We start from the raw sequence: 21,773 nt of genomic DNA, 5'->3' as shown, positions 1-21,773 counted from the left end.
TTACATTTCATGGTGGGAATGTAATTGATTTGGACCCCAGCCTCTAGGGGTTTGGTTAGAGGTTACTAGTACTAGTAGTGTTTGGTTCCGTCCACCAGGAACAATTTGAGGCTAGCCACCCATTTGAAAAGTCCCACCTAACTGGGCATTTGACATTTGATAACCAGAGTAATGAAACTTGAATGGATTTGATTGAATTTTATGTGAAAGTGTTTGAATTTGATATGAAATTGGTTGGTTGAAATTTGAATATATTGGTATTTTTGAAACTCTGATATTTGATGAGAAAAAAAAAAATGATATCTCCTATTTGAAATGAAAATATTTGATCCATGAATTGCATTAATATTCCTTATTGGGCTGTGAGCTCATTCCCAGTTGTTGAAAATTTTTCAGGTACTCTTAGTTCGGGTGAGGAGTGATGGCTAGGCTGAGGAATGGTCATCATTAGGATTTGACTTAGGATTTTATGTTGGATTTTGTTTAACTATTAGTTATGTTATTTTGGATCATTTGGTATTTGGAAGTTATTTGGAAATTGAACTTTAAGGATTTTAGATTTTGTTTCCACTACTCTGAGCAGGTATTTGGTAATTGGTAACATCCAGTTACAATATGATTGTTTGGGTCAGATTATACTTTAAGCCTTCGGGTTTGAGGTGTGAAATGACCGTCACGCCCTTGGAGTGGGTCTTGGGGCGTGACATTGTGACTACAGATATATAGTCAGTATCAAGAAGTATTACCAAGCTGGAGACGTGGGAGAGTAGATAAATTCCATTTATAGGCTTTCTACCAATGACCGGAGACCAGAAAGGGGAATAGAGAGATAAGCCTTGAGCGGTCAAACCAATTACGATGCTAAACATTCAAGATTCGAGATGAGCTGCTAAAAGAAGGAAGGGCGATAGAGAGAGGTGGAAGGAAGACAGCCTATAAAGCATTACCAGCACTAATATCATGTGGGGATTGCGTAAGGGGGAGGGTTTATGCATGGAGGCCTCATGAGGATTTGACCGGTCAATAAGGATTTATATATATATATGCATGCATGCAACTTCCATTTTCATCTCTTCTTTCTCAACAATGGGAAGCCAGGTTTTAGTTTTCTTTCTCATTTCAACGGTTGTTGGAACTCTGGCGGCTAATCACAGTGCCACTCCAATTCCGGCTGCTATTCCGGGTACCACTCCAACTTCAACTCCAACTTCGGCTGTTAATCACATTGCCACTCCAACTCCTGCTAATCCCGCTGCCTCTCCAACTCTTGCCACTCCAACTTCAACCATGCATCTTGTTGCAACTGCAACTGCAACTGCAACTCCAACTCCAACTCAGACTCCGGCTAGGGATCCTGCAACTCCAACTCCAAGGCCAACTAATGATTCGGCAATTCCGTCCTTTATAGCTAGTGGATTGCTGGGAATCATCGTGGGTTCTTTTGTGCTGGTCTGTACCGTTTGTAGCTGTTTTGGGTGCTGGATATACCATCGGATAAAAGAAAGAGAGAGAGTTCATGCTGTTTAGGATTTGCTAGAAGGGGATGATGCTAGCAAATGTTTGTTATTATAGTACTTGTGTGGTTTTCTAAATTGATGTTTGTTATTATAGGACTTAATGTTTGTTATTATCGGAGTTGTGTGGTTTTCTAAATTAGTGTACTGTGTTTTCTAAATTAATGTTTATGATTAATTATAGTATTTCTGTGTTTTCTTTGCATTATAGTTCCTAAATGTTTAATAATAATAACCTAGAATCTGATTCCCTCAAGAGCATACATTTTACATGGTTATGGTAGAGGTAAAAATAGCAATAGCACATTGGGTTCCAAGCTGGATAAACCACAGTCACACAGTCTGGGTTTTTGCTAAAGTGAGGCCCAAACCATCAACTTGAAATTAAATGTAAGGAGAAATATAGGAGCCCCAACACCGTCTGATGCCCAAGGGTGATGCCGAGTGAAAAATTAAAAAGCCGAGTGCAGAATAGTACTATGGACATGGAGGAACAGGATGATGCCCAAGGGCCATCGGGTGAGGCTGCTTCTGGGAATCTCACCATCCTCACCACCATCCTTGTTTCCAATGGCCACTCCCCCGTTCAGGTTGTTGTTTCCAATGGGGACCAACTCCCTCCCCAGACACCTCACCTCTCTCACGACCAATGCAGGTAATTCTATCAATTTTTGCGCTTCTTTTCATTTCTGATTTTGTTTAATTTTCTTGCTCGTCTCTCTTCCGGGCCCCTAAAAACCATGTTCCTCCTGCATCACAACTTACCCAAATCTTCTGTTGTAATTCTAAGTATGGAGCTAGTAACTTCTTTTGTTCTACGTTGTTATTTTTTGCAGAGTTTGTTATGGGGACATGGAAGGAGATCTGATAGATCTTGGATGTCAATGCAGAGGTGGGCTTGCAAAAGCTCACCGAACATGTATAGATGTTTGGTTTCATACAAGAGATTCAAACATATGCGAGATATGCCAGTGAGTTATTCATTAAACTTGTTGATCATTGAGGCTGGCCTGGCTTTGAATGGCCATAATGTGCGTTAGTCTTTTTGTGCAGAGAAGTAGCCGCAAATGTGCCACCTCCGGAGTCCCAGACGGGCGTAAGTCTTCTCTATATTTGTGTAAAGACAGTCTAGGATGGAAAACTTTAAGATTGATTGCCTTTGCCCTTGTTTCCAGGCTCCAGTTGATCAATTAGTACTAGTCTTTTCTGTTCAGTGTTCTAATTCATTCTGCTTTTCAAAACTGAGGCACCAGATATGATGTGTTTCAGATATGCTATCAGTAGGTTGAAAAGCAGGAAAACTGTTATTATGGGAATTGGGAAAACCCTTATCATAGACTATGGATCCATGGCATTGCCCACCATTCATGCCAGCTTCTATTACCCTAAGAGCATCAGTGAGTGACTGTAGTCTTGTTATAAATAAGAAGACACATAAAATGATACTAAGCAGCTTGTTTCATCTTGTTAATATTGGAGACAATTCAATTGTAGCATCTCATGTAGATGTACCACTTTAAATTGCTTTGTGTGCTGTGTGGAGCAGACAAATTACCAAGCCCTTGGAGCGTTAGATATTGCACAGGAAATAGAAGGGGAAGCGTCTTTTGAACCAGTTTGCTTGGCTTTGGCGATCTTCCTTCTTTGTATCCTGTCGGATGTGCTGATACCAATCTTTCTAGATGCCTCTTCGCTGTTTGTCAACATCACAACTGGTACTTGTTTTATACCCTATTTAATTTCTGTTTTTGCTTCCAATTACACTCTCAAGTTTGCTGGGTCAAGTTGAAATTTTAAAGGCATAATTGTAACAGTTGTTATCAATATACTTGGATTTGGAACTGCATTTTGGCTTCTGGAGTCGCTCGACAGATTTTAGTGCAAACGAATCTTGGGCGCCTTCCTGCTTTACAGGTATATATATATATATATATTACGGCCATCGATATTCTCAACCCACTTAAATTAATATTCAACAAAATAGTGTTATTATAATGGACTACCCCATGTATTTACCAATAAACATAATTTGTATTGAAAATAGTTTTTGTGTTATGAATACGAATCCCTTTTTATTATATTTATATAATAAATATGATTTAGCGAGAATGAGCTAATATAATGATGATTTTTCTTTTTTCAATTCTATACAATATTAATGAATATCAATTTATAATAGAACATATTTTTTAATCATACCATTTTTAATCATTTCATTACTACCTTTTTTGTGTCAAATTTAGAAGAAATTATTTAAAACATTAATATATTTTTAGAATTTATATTAATAATTTTTGTTCTTATATTTTGTAAAATTTAAGAAAAAAAATCATAATTCTTTTAATTTTTTAATATTTCATTCTTATATAAAAATGACACTTTTAATAATAATTTGATTAAAAAAAATTATGGTTTTTTTTTTCATATAATTTCTCATAAGATAGATTTCTAGAGAAAAATTCATGAATTTCAAAAATGTGATATCTTTTTTTTTTTAAAAAAAAACAATTATAAACAAAATTCAGAATTTTTACCAAATAATAATAATAAATATGGATTTGATTAAAAAATTTCATATATTTTCCCAAATAGATATTGGCTTATTCTTTTAAACTTTTTATAATTTATTATCATAAGATATTAACTTATGAGCGAACATATATTATTTTAGTCATAATATTTTTAAAATTATAAATATTTTATAATGTCTCTTTTAATATTTATCTTTATAGAGAAAATCATAAAATATTATTAATATAATATTCAAATATCACAATTTGTATTATCTAATTTGGTTAAAAGTTTCATAATTTCTTTTATTACTATACTAATCAAATTTTAGGGATTTGATTTCGATTGAACTCTCTTTGATTGGTAACTTGATGTATTGTATGTATTAGTGACTACTCCTTCCTTTTTTCATTTTTTCTTTTTTTTCCCTTGTCCTTGTCTTTATCCTTATATGTCTTGCCAATTTACTTATTTATTTTTTAACTTTTTGTTTAATTATTTAAAAATTGCATTTTTTTTTACTGAAGGACATTTCAAATAACAATATAAGTGGCATGGTTGCTTAAGATGCTTTGGATTTACCTCTACTAAGTTTGGTAATCTAAGAAGTGTTATGGAAATGTAAAAAAAATTTAGTTGATACAACTCTATACATTATTTATCAACAAGTTATTGTATATAATTTGCATTAGTTGATAAAAGATTTTTTTTTTTTTTGAAAAAGGTTTCTTTGATTTACTTGAATTTATTTCAATTATTAAAAATTTATACATCAATTCCATCTAATTTTAGTGTTATTTAATATTGCAGGTGTTGCATGGAGAGATATGCTATCAAGAAATAAGATTTTTGTTATAAACTCATTTACAGTCCCTGCTTCTAATATTCATACTTTTCAAATCATCTCATTTTTGCTATGAGATTTTTGTTTATGGAGAAGGGAGAATAGTTGACTTGTTAAAAAATACATGTATTTCAAATTATTTATAAATAGATAAAAATAATACTTATTTAAAAATTTTGGAGTTCCTTTTTTCATATATTTTTATATTAGCAAGTCAAAACCCACTTTTTCTTAAAAAATTTATGCAATATTATACTTTAATTTAATTATATGTTTAACTTGTAAATATATATTTTATTTGGGGAATGTTCATTTAATATGGATTGGCCCTTGGCCTTATCAGGCTGGAAATAGGCCCAGAACCGATCAATGGGCCTAGGTGGCTCTTGGTATTGGGTTAATGAAATGGGTCAGACCCAGCCACAGCCGGACCTCACTCTGCTATTAATTGTCATTACAATTTAGAAGTACACTCGCTCTCCTTGTACTTTAGAAAAAATTTAAATTTATTTATGAAGGTATAAGTTTTTTCACTATTTGATTATTTTCGTGTATAAAAATCTCATTCTTATGAAATTATTACTAAATAATAATTGAAATAAAAATTCAAATTTAAAATAGGCGAAATAAAATTTACAATTAGAAGTATCAAATCCAAAGTTGGTGTTAGTTTGTGATTCAAAACTTTTGTTGTGGTTTTTCAATCCTTCCAAACTTTTTTAACTAATTGAGTTTATTAAATTATATTTGGTTTCTAGAAGGTAATAATGAAAGAAATGTTATGAAAAATACATTTTTCTTATATTTGGTTATATTATGAAAAAAAAAATCAAATCTAATTAAAATTAGTTGAAAGTTTATGCATTTTTAAATTATTTAATATAAATAAGCTTGAAGTAGTATATAAAAAATAGCTTATTGACTTTATAATCATTTTTTAATTTCTTTAATTTCTCATTTCTTCTATTTTTCCTCTTTATTTTCTTTCAAAATTTTCGGAACCAAACATAATCTTAAATCCTTTGATTTTTTGAAATGGGAAGAAACTTACTTACTCCCTCAAGTTTCTATCAACAAAATTAGATAAAAAAAGTACATTAGTTCATAAATGAAATTGAAAAAACATAGGGCCTATTTGGCCATATTTTTTTAAACTTGTTCTTAAAATTTGTTTTTTATTCTTTAATTTAAAACGGTTTTTAAAAAAAAGCTTAAAAAAATATGACTAAACAAACCCATATTTTCATTTGTTTTTAAAAACCGATGAAAACAATTTTTATTTGTTCTCTAAAAATTGTTCTTTATTTCATTTTGTTCTTAAAAATTATTTTCAAATAACAAAAGTCAAATAGTATTAGAAATTTTTAAAAACAGTATTCCATTTTAAAAAATAGAACTCATCCAAACGGGCTCATAATTATCCATTTCAAAATCTCTCTTCAGCGCATGCATGTCTCCTAATTTACGCATATAAAGTAAGATGATCGGTGGTAGCCATGGGCTCCGCAGAAGTTTAAAGAGTGGCCGAAGTGGGCCTGTGATTATTTTGGGCTGGGCCGTTCAGTTTCAGCCAGCCCAAGTAAAAATAATTGAGATGATACTCAACTTTAATTTTGGTTACACATTTTGCATGTGTATAATAAAACTAAAAATTAACGGTATGTTTAGATATATTTTCTGTTTTTTATTTTTAAAATAAAAAACCATAGTAATTTTTAAATAAAATATAAGAACTCTTAGAACCTTACATTAAAATGTTAATGATTTTTAAAACTGTTTGAAAAAATTAAGGTATTAAAAATATTTTGCTTCCTCAAGATTTAAAACTTTAAAAAATTAGCCAAATTTTCTAAATTAAAAAAAGAAAAAAAAGAAAAAAAAAAAAAGTGTTTATAACTTCCCCACCAGCACATACCCCCAACCTAGAATAGCTAGATGGGGGAAGTAAAATTAAGAAACTAGTATGTAAATTGTAACTAGGAGATTAACAAATAACACCACAGCAAATTGATTCTACTAACTCTGGAGATCGATTAACAAAGAACACAATAGCAAATCAAACCCCATTATTCAACCTTGAACACTCGAGCTAAATTCCCATCAAGGCACAGTTCTAAGATATGAGAGGGATATTTGGAACTCACTCCTTGATTTAGCATCAGACCCTAAGCTCTCCCACTAAGAGCATATTGCACACCAAATTTGATAGGATCAAGCAACATATAGGTTAGAATGTTGTATAGCCAAATAACACCAGTCCAACCCCAACCAATCTTTTTAATCCCAGCAAATTCCAAGGATGCTGTGGCAGATATCACTGTTGCCGCCTGCAAGGACCACAATTTCTTGAGTGAAAAACAAAAGATCGGTGGAATGTAGAAGCAGAAGATTAAGAAGTCACCGGACACTGAATGGGTTATATTTTTCCTTCATCCTTTGAAACTATGAAAACTTTATACTCATTTACCAATTGAATGCTGACAAAGGCAGAAACAAGACGAAGACGAGGTCTTTCTCTTTGCATGAACGACCAGCCCCTGGAGCGAGTCACAAATATTAAAGCCTGGCTGATGGTGTTAACTTGAAGGTACACTGCAGATGCCAACTGTGCATGCAGATGGTCTAAGGTTTTCTCATCTGAGAGATTGTACTGATGCTTGTTGAAGTTTGTTACGTGGAAGTTCTTCTGCAGAAACAAATGAAAAAAAAAATGTTAAATCGTGTTTCACTAGCCAGCAAGCTCAAGTTACTCGATTTTCCTCAGGTCAAGGAGTGAAATACCAAATTTGATTAAGCAAGAGGTTGTACCGCAAAGAAACTGGTTTCATAAGCTGCCCAGAAGAATACAACTGTCATCAGGGCAAGGTAAGTTCCTGTGACAATCCCAGTCACAAAAATTTCACTAAGCTTCCAACTGTCAGGAACTGGAGATGGCTTCACCCTGTCATCGTCTGTAGCAATCATAATAGCTGAAAGCCAGTTCAAAAGTTAGGTAACAAGTAAATACAAAGAAATGAGATGGTTGCAAAATATTATCAATTGTCATGAATAAACACAACATAGAAGCATATGAGACTAGTAATACTAACTATGATTAAGAATGGCAATCATAAGAACCATGTAAAGAGGGAAATCGAACTTCCAGAATGCAGTCAGCACCAGAAAACCTAGCTGTTAATAAACCCCAGTTGCCAATCAGAAATGACCATTATAGTGAGCATATATGATAAAACTCCCATATTCAATCCAAGAAGAAGAACATAGTAAGGGCAACTTACAACCATACGCACTGTGATAGATACTGCATATGTCTGGGGAACATAAAAAAGGGAAAAAGAAACTTTTAAGCATCAACAATCATGGAGCACAAGTTTCCGTTAAGGGAACTTTCCTCTAAGAATGAAAAGGAAATCTCTTTTTACCATGACGTTCTTCATTCTTTGAAAGATTGAGCGGCTGGTTAATACAGCACTAATGATTACACTTAGCCCAGGCTCTGTCAGTACTATGTCACAAGTGCCTCGAGCAGCATCTGTTGAATCTGCCGCAGCAATTCCTATGTCTGCTTTCTTAATTGCAGGTGCATCAGTGACTCCATTTCCTGTCATCCCAACGATGTGCTTTCTTGATTGTAATCGCATCACAATCTTATACTTATGTTCTGCATGGAAACATGGATCAAAAATAGTCGTGCAAAAAGATTCACGAGGCCACATTTTATAAGCAGCATATTTACCAGGAAAGACACCAGAAAAGCCATCAGCTTTTTCAATAAGTTCATCAACTGGTAAGGTTGCAATAGACTGGTCCTTGTCATTTCCAAGCAAAGATGATGAAGGGTACATGTTTGTGCCCATTCCATGCCATCTCCCAGTCTCCTTAGCAATGGCCAATTGGTCACCTGAAAAATAATACAATGGGAGCCACTATGGTAGATATAATAAAGATGCATGCAAGGCATCGATTTCAATCAGAAAGAAAAGGTTCCTAAAGAAGATCAGTAAAACTTCGAGGGATTGAATTGCCATTATGGTTTACAGTGGATGTACAATGATGAATTGCATGAAACTGAACCTGTAGTTGTGTCAAGATAGATTGGTTGCCTTCAAATATGCTAAGGTAAGAGACGTGCATTGAGAGGCATGAGAAAGACTTATTTCAAATTGAGGTGTTTGAAACTACAGAAAGACATCTAAGAAGTCCTATGTAGCAATGAACACAAATCCAATGTAAGAGAGCTTTAAACTAACAATAAAGCACTTACATCCTTCTCCTAGCAATCAAACAATCACTTTTTCACATACATTCACATCCTTATTTTTTAAATCAAAGTAAAATCATTTTGCGGCAGTCATAATCATCTGTTTTTTGGGTAGCATGTTCTTCCCCAAGTTTTTCTATTTTGTCAGAGGAACCTCTCAGATTGAGAGGTGTGCTTTTATACGTAAATGCTACTGGTTTGCATCCTTTCTATTGTTTTTATTTCTAAGCTTAAGAAGCACATTTTTTACTTTAGTGAACCAGTTCGAAACAGCCTGTCCAGTTGTTCTAAAATTCATCTAAGAGTAACATTATATATGAATACACCCTGTTGACACAATTAAAGACTCTTCAAAGACAAATCCTTCTAGATATAGAAATTGTTAGCTCCATAAGAGAATCAGCAGTGATGCTCACCTGTTATCATCTTAACACTTACTCCGAGATCTAGAGCTCTTCTCATTGCTTCAGCACTGTCATGGCGAGGTGGGTCAAAGAGTGGGAGAAGACCAACAAATTCCCAGGGCCCACCAGGACTGTCTTCAGTGCCAGCAGGTACTTCCTGTAGCAAAGAGAACAGCCCCTCATCCATTAATTCATTTGAGGAACAAAATCCCGAAAGACACCAGCAAATGAATAAAAACTAAGTTACCTGACATGCAACTGCAAGGGATCCAATCCCACGCTCTGCAAATTTATCGATTATTGATTGCACTCTTCTTTCAATATCTGATTTGTTATGTGCCAGATTGAGAATCTGCAGGGAACATGTAAAGGGATCCAAAGTTTCAGAATCAATGATATGCTGAAGGGGTCAAATCTAATAAGGCTTCAAAGTGAAAAGTACTATACCTGCTCTGGCGCACCCTTGCTAGCCCTGTGCATTTTACCAGCACTGTTAATGTATGTAAGAGCTGTCTTCTTATCAGTTGGATTGAATGGAAGGAAGTGAACTTCTGTAATTCCTGCTCGTGCCTTCCACCAAAAGAAAAGAAAAATAATTCAACAGAATGGATAATCTAATTTTCAAGTTTGTTTCATGAGCATGAAGAATGCAACTGATATGTATCAGCTACAGCTAGAAGAAGTCTACAAGACTTCTTTTTCCCTAATACAATATTAGGGCATTCCAGGCATACTAAAAAATATGCCTACTTCATTCTTGTATGACAAAAACAACAGCAGCATTAATGACACTGGAAGACCGATGATAAACCTCCATACTTTTCAGTTTCTCCAACAAAAGGAAGAGAGAAAAAACTTGGGCATAAAAGGTCATGGAGACTTCTTGGGCCATCATGCTATTGGTCTATGTCTATATACTACTAATCCTAAGTATTATTAGGCTTGCATGAATAATCTAATTAATAAGATCCAATACCTCCTTAGGATCAGCCAGCATTGAAACAATTGCAGCATCAATAGCATCTTGATTCTCCAATCTTGAAGCTCTTGCAGCCATCAATACAACCATTTCCTGGTCAAAACCTTTGGCAAAAACCTGTAGCAAAGTCAATCATGTTGATTTACATTAAAAAACAAAATGGAAAGAACTAGAGTCATACAGATGAGAGAAAACATATCGTTTCTGCAGCTCTTTAGATGCATTCTTCAAGAGTGCTAAAAACTTTCTAGCAACTATTGGTGTCTCAAATTTTATATGAAGATTCCAGCAGTAGAAGTATTATTTATAGTTTGCACCACTCGACAATTATTCTATGCAAAAGCATATTGAACATAGGATCTTGGAAGCTCTTATGAATGCAAGCTCATGCTAATGAAATTAAAACGACTCAAAGGCCATGGTTTTAGAATGAAACATCATACATACCACCAAAGCAAGCCCTTAAGCTGATTTACTCTAATAAAAGCTACAGTACAGTTTTTTGCTATGTCAGTCAAGGAGATGGAAGATGGTATAAGAAGAAAAGTAGTACCTCGATCATATTCTTGTCTATTGTAAGTTTGTTAAGAGTTAAAGTTCCTGTCTTATTACTGCAGAGGACATCCATCCCAGCCATGTCCTCAATAGCTGCCATTCTCTTAGTTATAACACCCTGCTCAAAGGATTGTTCAATTTTTCGGAACTCTGCAGATTATTATTTGAATAATTTCTGCAGAAATTTTAAGGCAAAGGCACAATTCCAAAATGTTGTATCAATTACAGCTTCACAAACCTGCTGAGTTAGGTGACGAAAACCCACGGACATGATAAGAGACACAACTGCTGGAATTGCAATTGGGATACCGCCAATGAGTAGGACAACCAGGTTGCCTATTCCGGAATGATAGTGTCTGTGTTGGACCCAGTATATTATGATGATCTCAATCAACATTCCGATGGCAATTGAGCAAATGCAAAAGTTTCCAATTACTGTTAAAACCTGAAACCATAAAGTAAAGTGATGACTCCACAAACATACGAGGAGTAACAAACTCTTTCTCATGGGTTACACAAGACATCATGTGTTGTTATAAGTTTCATACTGAACTGTTTTTTTTTATGATAAATAAGTTTCTACTGTTTTGTTGCTAGCAGCAAAATTTATGCCAGTGGCTTAAAAGTAGCAACACTTGTAAAGGTTTTACATACCAAAAGTCCATGACTACCTGTTTGAGTCCATTATGAAGATTAAGAGTTTCAGGAATGAACCTGCTGATAATGCCCAACATGTGTACTTGTTTCCACAAGATGAGCTGCCTTTCCAAAGAAAGTATGCACTCCAGTTGCAGTAACCACTGCTTCAGTTTCACCTTGCATACATGTTGAACCAGAGTAAACTCCCTCACCAGTATGTTTTGTTAATGGGAATGACTCTCCTGTGAGAGCAGACTGGAAAAGAAAACTGTAGTTAGAAACACAGAGACTGAAGTCACTCAAATTTTACTTTTCTGAAATCAAATCTTTTTGTAAACACTTCAAGTCACATAATTATTAGATAGGAATTAAGACAAAATATTATGACAGGTACACCACATCTATCTATAACTAAAAGTTTGATAGAACTATATCATTTCTAGATTCCAAATAAGTAATCCAGCTAAATTTCAGTATTTCAACGACATTGCCATGGTAGCACACTGCCATACACTCAATGGATAAAATAAACAGAAGCTCAAAGCAGGCCTACAGAACATGATCCTGGGAAGGTATGAAGCGACATTAAATTTCTATTTTCAGGTTCAACGGCCTCAACAGTCTGAAATACTAATTGGTCCTGGAAACCCTTGGGACAGATAGAATTTTCTTTAAGAAGATGAAATGCTAAGTTCTTTGAGGATGAGTGCTGAACAACCCAACTTGAATATTTTTGTTGATCAATAATGCGTAATTGGATAATATGTTGCCTTATCAGGCCAGTCAGATCTGGTATTTGGTCCCTCAATCCCAAGAAGGATGCATATTTTCCAACTTTTTCTGGATATACATGTTTCATATGCATCTTTCTGTCATTTGAAATCATCCTAAGGTCTCTTCAGAAATACTACTGATTTTTTCCTTAATAAAAAATCATCACTGCAAACAACAAAAATCATGTCATTAGTAATTCAGATCCACAGTAGCATTTGGTAACACGAGGATCATGTAGGCATAAGGCCAAATTTTATCTAAAAATATAGGAATGACTAACCATAGGAATGAGAGGCTCAGGGGGGACAACCAAAAATGAGGAAGAAGGAAAGAAAGTAAAGAATTACAGTAGCAATTATCAAGTTCTAAGACTATGAAGCCTATCTCTGTTTTTATCATAAACCAATTGATAAAAGGACACCTATAACAAATTCCAAACCAATATATTGGTTTATCTATTTTCAAGCCCATTCAGATTTTTAGGCTTCCTTTTCACAGGCTATTGCTGAAGGTTTTATTATTACTTGTCTAAGGGTATTTAACAATTAACATGAGAAAGATGATTTCACTTGGTTCACAGTTAATGAAGTCCTAATAATGTGAATCCAGTCAAATTTCTTGGGGGAAAATGAAATAACACAGCTACTCACCATAATGATATCAACTTGCATTTCATACAATGCATGAGTACTAGAAGCTAAAGAATTGTTCTAATGGGTTTTATTTTTAACCGAGGGACTTGGCAGGTAACCATTATTTGGGCATGTATAAATAGAAGAGAACCAACTTGGGAAAAGAATTTAAGGTGAGCAAAACAATTAGCATGGAATTTTTCCAGTGATCCTACACATACACTGATGATAGACTTAGAATACAGCACTCTGATTGCATAGAAAATTTGGATCAAACAAAAGGTGAAAATTAGAGATCCTAAACAAAAGTTTCATAATTTGTATTAGTTTACTTATTTCCACTTATCATTTCCAATTCCATTCTGACATTTTCAGCTTGGTTTCAGGTTCTAAACTATCTATCTCGTCAATTGAAACTTCAAATGCACATATCTCAAACTGATCCATGGAACAAGTGACTGCAAAGTAGACTTTCATAATCAGATTCAAACATTCTTCGTTAATTAATTTCACAATTTAACATGTCCAGATACCTGATCAATTTTCAGAGGATCTCCTTCAAGTAAACATGCATCAGCAGGGATGATATCTCCCAGTTTGATACTGATAATGTCTCCAGGAACCAACACAGAAGCATGTTCCTCAATCCATTTGCCATCTCGTAAAACCTGAAGAAGCAGACAATATTTTGAAGGCAAGCAGCACAGAAAGATTTACAGTCAGGATGATGAAAACAATAGAATGAAATAGTTGGTGGAAAAGCTAAGATTGAAAGCATGTGAGGATGCAAACCTTTGCTTTTGGAGCCAGCCTAGCCATAAGGGCCACCACTTCATTGTCATCATAGCTTTCAAATACAAAGCTGATGCCTGAATCGACAAGAAGCAGAAACAGAATGCCAAAAACGTCATGGTAACCTACAGCCTCATTCTGCACGAAAAAATGTTTCCCACGACCAATACAAGATTGGGTTCTGAGTTCAATTCAATCAAATGACTTCAAATGGGGATTTCCGACATAAATAAAAGATATATATCTATAGACTTACCCCTAAATCTGCAACAGAAATGGCCATGATTGCTGCTGCTTCCATAACCCATGAGAGAGGATTCCACATAAATCCCAGAAATTTCAGAATTTTATTTTCCTGAAAAGGAAATGACCAAACTACAAATCAAGATAGATTTGGGAACTTGACAAAAAATGAAACTGGCTTTTTGAAGGGTGACAAGAAAAACTACAACTAGAGAAGAGAGAAGAACATAAATTCGGACCTTTTTCTCTTCAAGTCTGTTGTACCCAAACACAGTCAATCGCTTGTCAACCTCATCTAAACTAAGACCTTCTCGTGCACATTTTAATTTCTCGAAAACTTCTTCAAGAGGGATGTTTTCCTGCAAACAGAGACTTGTAGATTAGCACAGTTGACCTAACCAAAACTGAAGGTGGAAGTGGAACCTTGAGCCTAAATACTAAAAAAGTAATGCAATAATAAGATGCATGTGCATCGTGGCCACATTTATATCCCCAACAGAATAGAGGATTCATGTAGCTGACAGCGGCCACATTTACATCCCCAGCAAAATAGAAGCCCCTATTCCCAACTTAAGGAAAGAAATGAAACCCATCCTCTTAGGAGTTTGGAAGATCAACACTAACCTATCTTACTAAGGTCGGATCATGGTTTACACTAGGAGGGCTATGCGACTTAATAAATAGTCACTCTGTAAAGGCGTATATAAATACCACAATATCTTTGTAATGATATCAAGAAAAATGCAAGTGCTTGTGAAGGCTTCAGATGGCAGTGGCACAGATAAACAACACCCAGAACCAATTCTGTAACTTAATGCACAGCATTATATTACCAGGAAAGGCAACATAATAACATACAAACGTAAATATAAGTACCAGATCAACAATTCCCCTGCTGATAGCTTCAAGGGCAATTGCCGTTTTGTCCATTGTGGCTCTCCTAATACTGCGGTGGAAAATTATATAATCTGCAAAGGTCGAAACTCGTCATCAAATTGCTATATGATGCAGAAATTTACACCCACACACTTTCCATTGGTATGATATGTTTAAGGGCAAGGAATTGAATACAAGAAGATAAAGAAAATACTCCTGTGAACATAAATACTCATGATTTGAAAAATCATTCATCACCCTTGTCAGGAGTTGCTAGATTGCTACTGAGACTGTATTTCTAATTGCATTTTTCAGCCTACAAATTGGTATTGCAGTATGGAGACATCAACAGAATCAAGCCCCTAGAATACCCTTGGGCTCTGTTTGGGTCTATAAAAAAAACAAAGGCAGGAAAATAAAAGAAATTAACATTTTGAAAATTTGATTAGTCAGTGATTGATAACCCAGGATCCTAACGCACAGCTGTTTGGGTTCCATTGGGGTAAGCGGCTCACAACTTTTTTTCAGTTACCAAAACGAAGAAGAACCATTCTCAATATTCCATTTTCTTTCCTTTCTGCTTCATTCGCTTAGCACCTATACTTAGAAGAGACCCATTCAAATCCTTTGTCAATCAAAATCCCAAGTTGAAACAATGCGTGTACCTACAGAGACTCAAACAAAAACACCAAAGCTTCCAGCACAAAATGCATGGAAGAAGCTTTCAAATGTTTGGAATTTATAACCTGTAAAAATAACTAAAGAAAACATATAATGCCAGTGAAAAGAGAGAGAGAGAGAGAGAGAGAGAGACTGCATACAAAGATAGAGATTCCCGTGATTCAAACGTTGCTACTCCGCCTTCACCAATTTAATGCAGTTTCCTCCTATCTATTAAAGGAAATAATAAAAATGATACAAAGAAATAATCGAAAGCCACGTATAGAAAGAGAAAGTACATAATAGGTAGGAATTAGGAGTTAGAGAATGAAGTGTATAATAATATTTTATTGAAATTATGGGATTTAGCTGCCTATTCCGGGTTTTATTTTATGCATTTAAGTCCCATTGATTTTATGATCTAGAGCGAATTTCTATTTATAATCTACTAAATTCTTTGTACCTAATTTTCGTTTATTATACACTTACTTTATTCCTAATATGAATCACACTAAATTAAAATAGTTTTTTCAAAATTTTTTCAAAGAATTATAAGAAATTTGACTTTTAATACCATAATTAAACTAAATATTGAATTAAACTATCCTTACCATTTTAAAACTCATCTAAATCTAAAACAATTTAAATAAGCCTTTTTTAAACAAGTTCCAACTCCCCTTTATTGTGATGTGCTCACACAATTCACAACTCACGTAAATGTGCTCAAGTAACCTAATTGTTCTTCCACCACAAAATGTTCATTCAATACACAAGGTCTCATGAATCAAAACCTAAACCTTAAAGCCTATATTAATTTTTTTATAAATCTTATTTCTTGATAGCATATCTCTCCATACAACACCTGCAATATTAAAAAACACTAAAATTAGATGGAATTGATGTATAAAATTTTAATAATTGAAACAAATTCAAGTAAATCAAAGAAACCTTTTTAAAAAAAAAGAAAATCTTTTATCAACTAATGCAAATTATATACAATAACTTCTTGATAAATAATGTATAAAGTTGTATCAGCTAAATTTTCTACTTTCTTTTTTTTTTTTTAAAAAAAAATGTTTATAACTTCCCTACCAGCATATACCCCCAACCTAGAATAGCTAAATGGGGAAGCAAAATTAATCTTTGTTCATACATGAGTTTCTCTGGTATGAAATGAGTCATTTCAAATAGATTTATTGCTTCAATCTAGAATATGAGTAATATGACATGGTCTACATGAGCCCCAAGTAGTTTACCAAATAAATTGACAAGTCGGACATTCCTATCCACAAGCGAAATCGATGGTTTCTTGGTTACGACTGCTTAAAGCTAAAGTTGAATAAAGAATGTTTCCACATGATAGAACCTCCTCAAGGAATATAAGGTTTTCATGAGACTGATCTTGAGAATTATGATTTGATTAGATGTAAATTGTAATTAGAAAGAAGATTAGCTTTAATTGTGTGATGTTATCACATCTTTGTCATGAAAACATTTTAACTTGCAAGGAAGGTGCGAAAGTGACATAGCAACAAGGATTATAAAATAAAATGTTTTCTCTTGGACCTTTGCCTAATTTCTTGATCATAATATTTATTTCACTAATTTGTCTTACAAAATTAAATAAAAGGCCTATCAAATTGAGTTGGTTGGCAGTCTCAATCTTTCAAAATTTTCCACATTTGGAGTAATTGGACTTATTAATGGGTTATGCCTCCCTCCGACAAAGCCAACTCACGTAGGCAATGTCATGACAATCAATCCCATAGGCATGACAACCAAACATACTTCATAATATGAGCGGCACATTTATGAGATGCACATTCAAAACACCGAAATTATAGGTGTATAATGATTTTTGAGGTCATCGGTAAGATAGATATAAAATCAAGAACATCTAAATTAGTTCACCCTAATGTGTACGTTGACAGAAACCATAAATTATGAAGTCACGAAAGTATGTATTTTGTCAATATTAAATCATCATCAAAATAAAGTTGTTCATAACGTACTAAAATTAAAATTTGTGGATGGGTCGATGGTTAATCTAATGGTGTGATGTTGACTTTGTTTTTGCATTTTTGGTAATGGAATATATATAATCGACTTTCATATCTTATTCATTATTCATTTTTGGAGGAAAGTAGTACATATGGAAAGAGAATTACAAAAAAAAGAAAAAGAAAAGAAAAACGTAAATTTGCATAGGCATGAAAAACCCAATCTCTGATCACCTTCTTCTCTGAGCAGCCTCCTTGTTGACGAAGTTTGATAGTATGTAGGTAATGACATGCAGACTTTAAGGGACCATAAATCATGAAGACATGTATGTGATGCTACCAAATTAATTACTATAACATGGCATCATATTCACAAATCACATCCAAACCCCAGAAGAAAAATATTGTAGAACAGACCCGAAAACAAATCCATAATGCCAACCCTAATATGCAACCCCAGTAAGGTTTTCAACCTCATAAACATTGTGGACGTTACCATTGACCTTAGTGTTGGGTTTGGCCTTGGGAATGTTGGCTAAAATTGGGGTCAAGTCTCTAGGTTGCACGTTCACTTTGAGGCCATACTTCATGAACAATGTCAGTGACATTTTCTGCTCCACCCTGTGCCCCGGTGCCACCGTGAGGCGGTGGCGGAGCAAAACCGCCGCTGCTATGGACTTCATTTGTAGATAAGCTAAGTCCTTGCCGAGGCAAATCCTTGGACCTGCATTGAAGGCGACAAATTTGAAAGAATCTTGTAGCTCAATTTTTTTACCATCTGCTGATAACCATCTTTCTGGCCGGAATTCTAGGCAGTCTTCGCCCCAGATGAACTTCATTCGTCCGGTCGAGTATATGGAATAGGTGATTGCCGATCCTGCCGGAACGAATGTGCCGTCGGGCAGGACGTCGTCGACGACTACATGCTTTGAGTCTTCTGGAACTGAGGGGTATAGCCTAAGGGTTTCAGATAACGCTGCCTTAAGGTATATCAATCGGTCAACTTCTTCAAATACCAAGGGGTCTTCAACCCACTTTGAGGTGTCACTGCCACGTGTCTCCATTAGAACGGTGCAGATTTCGGTCAAAATTTTCTCTTCCACCCTTGGGTTTTGAATGACCAACCAGAAGAACCAGCTCAGAGCTACTGATGACGTGTCACGTCCAGCTAGGATGAAGTTGAGCGCCACGTGTTGGAGGAAATTGTCAGAGTAGGCTTCCTTTTTCTTCATGAACCGTGAGAGGAGGTCATCGTGAGGGGACCCACCTTGCTGCTGACTCACCAACTCGAGCTTGCGTGTGCTGATGACGTCGGACAGGTACTTGTCCACGTGCCCCAGGCTGTGGGTCAAGCTGGCTTCCATCCCAAGCCGGAGCCATTTCTTCAATTTCCATATAAACTCAGGCAGAATAAAGCGCTGCAGGGTGGCTTCCGTGGCTCGGTCGAAAGCCGTAGCGAAACTGTTCTCGGGGAGCCCCGGAGCCAGCGTCTGCGGGTCCTTCCCAAAAGCCAAGCCGCAGATGTTGTCAAAAGTGAGCCGAAGCAGCAGATCTTGGAGATCAACCGGCTTGCCCTCGAGTTGAGCCTTCTTCAGTATCGGGCAAAACCTCAGCTTAATGGCGCGGGTGACCCAGCGAGCCATGGCTTGGCGCAGAGTCCGGGTGGTGAATTCCAGTGCGGCGGTCTTACGCTGGAACCGCCACGTTTCGCCATCAGAATTGAAGATCCCCTCACCGAGCAGGTCATGGAACACTGCCTGCCATGTCGGACCCTTGGGGTAATTATCGAACCGGATCTTGAGAATATGCTCCAGATTCTTCGGGTCACACGTGACGGTCACGAGACCCTGCTTCCGGGCTAAAAACGGAATTGGGCAAATGCAGGTCTGGTACGTGCCGCCGCATGAGCGGAGGTTCTCGGCGATCCACTCGTGCATGCGATTGGCGTTCTGAATAAGGAGCGGGAGACTACCTACTACCGGCCAGACACGTGGACCCTTCAGAGACCGTGTGATTGATCTGAACCATATTAAATAAGCCGTAATTATCGCTAAGAGCAATAAAACCGTGGATGCATCCATCTGATCTGCGGACCCCACCTGTTTTAAACTCACTCCACCGCCGGTAAACTAGAAACTAGAAACCAGAAACCAGAAACCAGAAACACCTTCTAAGGCATGGGTAGCTTCCAAACCCAAAACCAAAATGGGGTGCTCCACTGAGAAAACCCAGATGAAATGTTCTTCTGCAAACAGTTGAGATCGAGCCCAACAGTGTGCTGGCACGAGAAAGACAAGAGAGAGAAAAACTGAAACTTTTCCCTGGAACGTGGGAGGAAAAACGCAGAAGACGAAGAAGCTGGAGAAGGAGAAGAAGGGTGTGAGGGATGAGGAGAGAAGAGATGCATATATATAAAGAGTTATTTACAGAAGAATAGGGGAAGGAGGAGCAATCAATATGGGGGGCCAGACCATGGTTGAATTTTTCATGACTTTCTCTCTCTCTCCTTGTGTATATATATACCTGGTGATATCCTCACAAACCAGCTATATTAACACTACCATTAAATGCCATCAGAGGTCGTTGAAGGCTTTAGGTAAAAGCGAACTATACACCACAGAAATCTCTGTTTATTACGACTATAACCATCACTTAGAAACTTAATACACTTTGATTTAGCCATACAAAACCCAAAACCACTCTCTCTCTCTCTCTCTCTCTCTCTCTCTCTCTCTCTCTCTCTCTCTCTCTCTCTCTAAACAATGCTCACCTACTTTTGCAGGAAAGAGCTCCTCCTTTAAATTCCAGCATTCAATGAAGGAGTGAAGAAAGTAAATGAGATTAGTTGAGGCGACTTATGAAGAAAATTTGAGACCCAAAAAGAAAAAAGAAGATAAAAAGAGAGAGCTCAGCAACGGAGTCATCGGAGGAGTCGTCGTCGTAGGTCGGTTTGTGGACGGCGTGCGGTTGGTTATTAAAAAAATCGGCTCTTCATGTGACCGGTACTTAAGGGTTCGGTGAGCCACCCACCCCTATTTAAAGCACTTTTCCATCCTATACGGCGTCGTTTTGCATAATAATATTGTTGGAACTTGAAAGCCGGTGGTGTTTTCTTCCTAAATATTTTTTGTTTTCACAAATGAAATTAAATACGACTTCGTAGATGGTAGAAAATTAATTCTTGTTTTCGTTATGCATGGTTTGGAAAACAAAAATTCATCAAATGATTGTATGGTTGTTTGGATTAAAAGAAAAGAAAAGAAAAAAGAAAAAACAACAAAAAAGTGTGGATTTAATGTTCTTCATGAAAAATAAGAGCAAAATGATACAATAAAGAACGAAAAATCATATTCTTTTGATACAATATATGAAGAATGAAGAATAATTTTATACCCCATTGAAAATATGATCCCTTGTTCCTCTTGGTCCATGCACTAGACCCCACTTTTGAGAAAGCAAGAGTGAAACAATGGGAATTGCCTTTAAACCAACCAACACTCCGGTGGCGTTTGTTTTTTTGGCTTTTTGCTGAAAGTAATTTAGTTTTAGAATTTAGGTTGTTTGTTTTTCTACTTTTTTATGACTTATCATAAACTTTTTACTAAATAGAAAAAACCAAAATATGTAGCTTTTTTTAAATAGAAAAAATAACATATTGATTTTTTTTACTTTTTAATACTTTTTAATACTTAATAGAAATAAAATACTACAAAAACAAACAACCTAATATTTAACACTATTAAGCATTAAGGTTTTATTTAGAATTAAGTAAAAAAACAAACACCACCTCCATCTCCATCTATTATAATACAATATATGACTTCAATCACATATGATCATCTAGAAAACTAATTTTATGATTGGGTGTGATTTTAGTTAAAACATTTTTACCTATCAGAAAATGTTTTTAAGAAGCATTATTTAGTATTTTGGAAATAAACTAAATGTTTTTGGTAATATATGATATAATAAAGAAGTAAGTTTTGAAAGAATCACTATCTCGTGAATGTTTAGTAATAGTTTTTTAAAAGTAATTTTTAAAATTTTATAAAATACTTAGGGCATGTTTTACCCTATTTTCTGAAAATA

The 21,773-nt window shown here is 35.5% G+C and overlaps 4 protein-coding genes across 5 annotated transcripts; 2 read left to right on the top strand and 2 right to left on the bottom strand.

Moving 5' to 3' along the window:
- The first annotated feature begins 1,086 nt into the window (after window positions 1-1,086).
- On the top strand, window positions 1,087-1,527 carry LOC104881939 (uncharacterized). The gene has a single exon (XM_010663676.1). The coding sequence runs from the start codon at window positions 1,087-1,089 to the stop codon at window positions 1,525-1,527; it is 441 nt and encodes a 146-aa protein (XP_010661978.1).
- A 472-nt stretch (window positions 1,528-1,999) lies between these two features.
- Window positions 2,000-3,393, top strand: LOC104881938 (uncharacterized). Its single transcript, XM_010663670.1, has 5 exons — window positions 2,000-2,169; window positions 2,351-2,485; window positions 2,568-2,610; window positions 3,061-3,229; window positions 3,329-3,393. Exons 1-5 carry the CDS (start codon window positions 2,000-2,002, stop codon window positions 3,391-3,393), a joined length of 582 nt encoding a protein of 193 aa, XP_010661972.1.
- Window positions 3,394-6,853: 3,460 nt separating this feature from the next.
- On the bottom strand, window positions 6,854-15,834 carry LOC100246127 (ATPase 11, plasma membrane-type). Of its 2 annotated transcripts, XM_059741324.1 has the most exons (20): window positions 15,506-15,832; window positions 15,025-15,116; window positions 14,388-14,507; window positions 14,162-14,260; window positions 13,906-14,043; window positions 13,647-13,781; window positions 11,783-11,962; window positions 11,307-11,513; window positions 11,067-11,186; window positions 10,511-10,630; window positions 9,982-10,104; window positions 9,782-9,886; window positions 9,547-9,691; window positions 8,606-8,770; window positions 8,292-8,530; window positions 8,148-8,180; window positions 7,959-8,040; window positions 7,678-7,838; window positions 7,337-7,555; window positions 6,854-7,196 (listed from the first exon to the last, which is right to left on the bottom strand). In XM_059741324.1, the coding sequence occupies exons 2-20, from the start codon at window positions 15,076-15,078 to the stop codon at window positions 7,035-7,037; spliced, it is 2,607 nt and encodes an 868-aa protein (XP_059597307.1). In that variant the 5' UTR covers window positions 15,079-15,116; window positions 15,506-15,832; the 3' UTR covers window positions 6,854-7,034. The 2 variants fall into 2 exon arrangements, with proteins under 2 accessions (XP_059597307.1, XP_059597303.1); XM_059741320.1 differs by having other exon boundaries at window positions 8,292-8,770; window positions 15,506-15,834.
- Window positions 15,835-17,779: 1,945 nt separating this feature from the next.
- On the bottom strand, window positions 17,780-20,697 carry LOC100247907 (cytochrome P450 86A22). Its single transcript, XM_002275770.4, has one exon. It carries the CDS (start codon window positions 19,763-19,765, stop codon window positions 18,128-18,130), a length of 1,638 nt encoding a protein of 545 aa, XP_002275806.1. The 5' UTR covers window positions 19,766-20,697; the 3' UTR covers window positions 17,780-18,127.
- Between the last annotated feature and the right edge of the window lie 1,076 nt (window positions 20,698-21,773).

This window comes from Vitis vinifera, chromosome 2 (assembly GCF_030704535.1).
Source record: "Vitis vinifera cultivar Pinot Noir 40024 chromosome 2, ASM3070453v1".
NCBI lineage: Eukaryota > Viridiplantae > Streptophyta > Magnoliopsida > Vitales > Vitaceae > Vitis > Vitis vinifera.
Note: the sequence above shows the minus strand (reverse complement) of the source record. Positions and strands in the feature narration are given on the sequence as shown.

Excerpts from the sequence above, each read along its gene's own strand:
- LOC104881939 (XM_010663676.1), top strand. The coding sequence starts at position 1,087 with ATGGGAAGCCAGGTTTTAGTTTTCTTTCTCATTTCAACGGTTGTTGGA.
- LOC104881938 (XM_010663670.1), top strand. The coding sequence starts at position 2,000 with ATGGAGGAACAGGATGATGCCCAAGGGCCATCGGGTGAGGCTGCTTCT. Across the intron at positions 2,170-2,350 it reads CTCTCTCACGACCAATGCAG|AGTTTGTTATGGGGACATGG; the intron begins GTAATTCTATCA and ends TATTTTTTGCAG. Across the intron at positions 2,611-3,060 it reads CTCCGGAGTCCCAGACGGGC|ACAAATTACCAAGCCCTTGG; the intron begins GTAAGTCTTCTC and ends TGTGTGGAGCAG.
- LOC100246127 (XM_059741320.1), bottom strand. The coding sequence starts at position 15,078 with ATGGACAAAACGGCAATTGCCCTTGAAGCTATCAGCAGGGGAATTGTT. Across the intron at positions 14,261-14,387 it reads ACAGACTTGAAGAGAAAAAG|GAAAATAAAATTCTGAAATT; the intron begins GTCCGAATTTAT and ends TTTCCTTTTCAG. Across the intron at positions 9,887-9,981 it reads GCAAGGGTGCGCCAGAGCAG|ATTCTCAATCTGGCACATAA; the intron begins GTATAGTACTTT and ends TGTTCCCTGCAG.
- LOC100247907 (XM_002275770.4), bottom strand. The coding sequence starts at position 19,765 with ATGGATGCATCCACGGTTTTATTGCTCTTAGCGATAATTACGGCTTAT.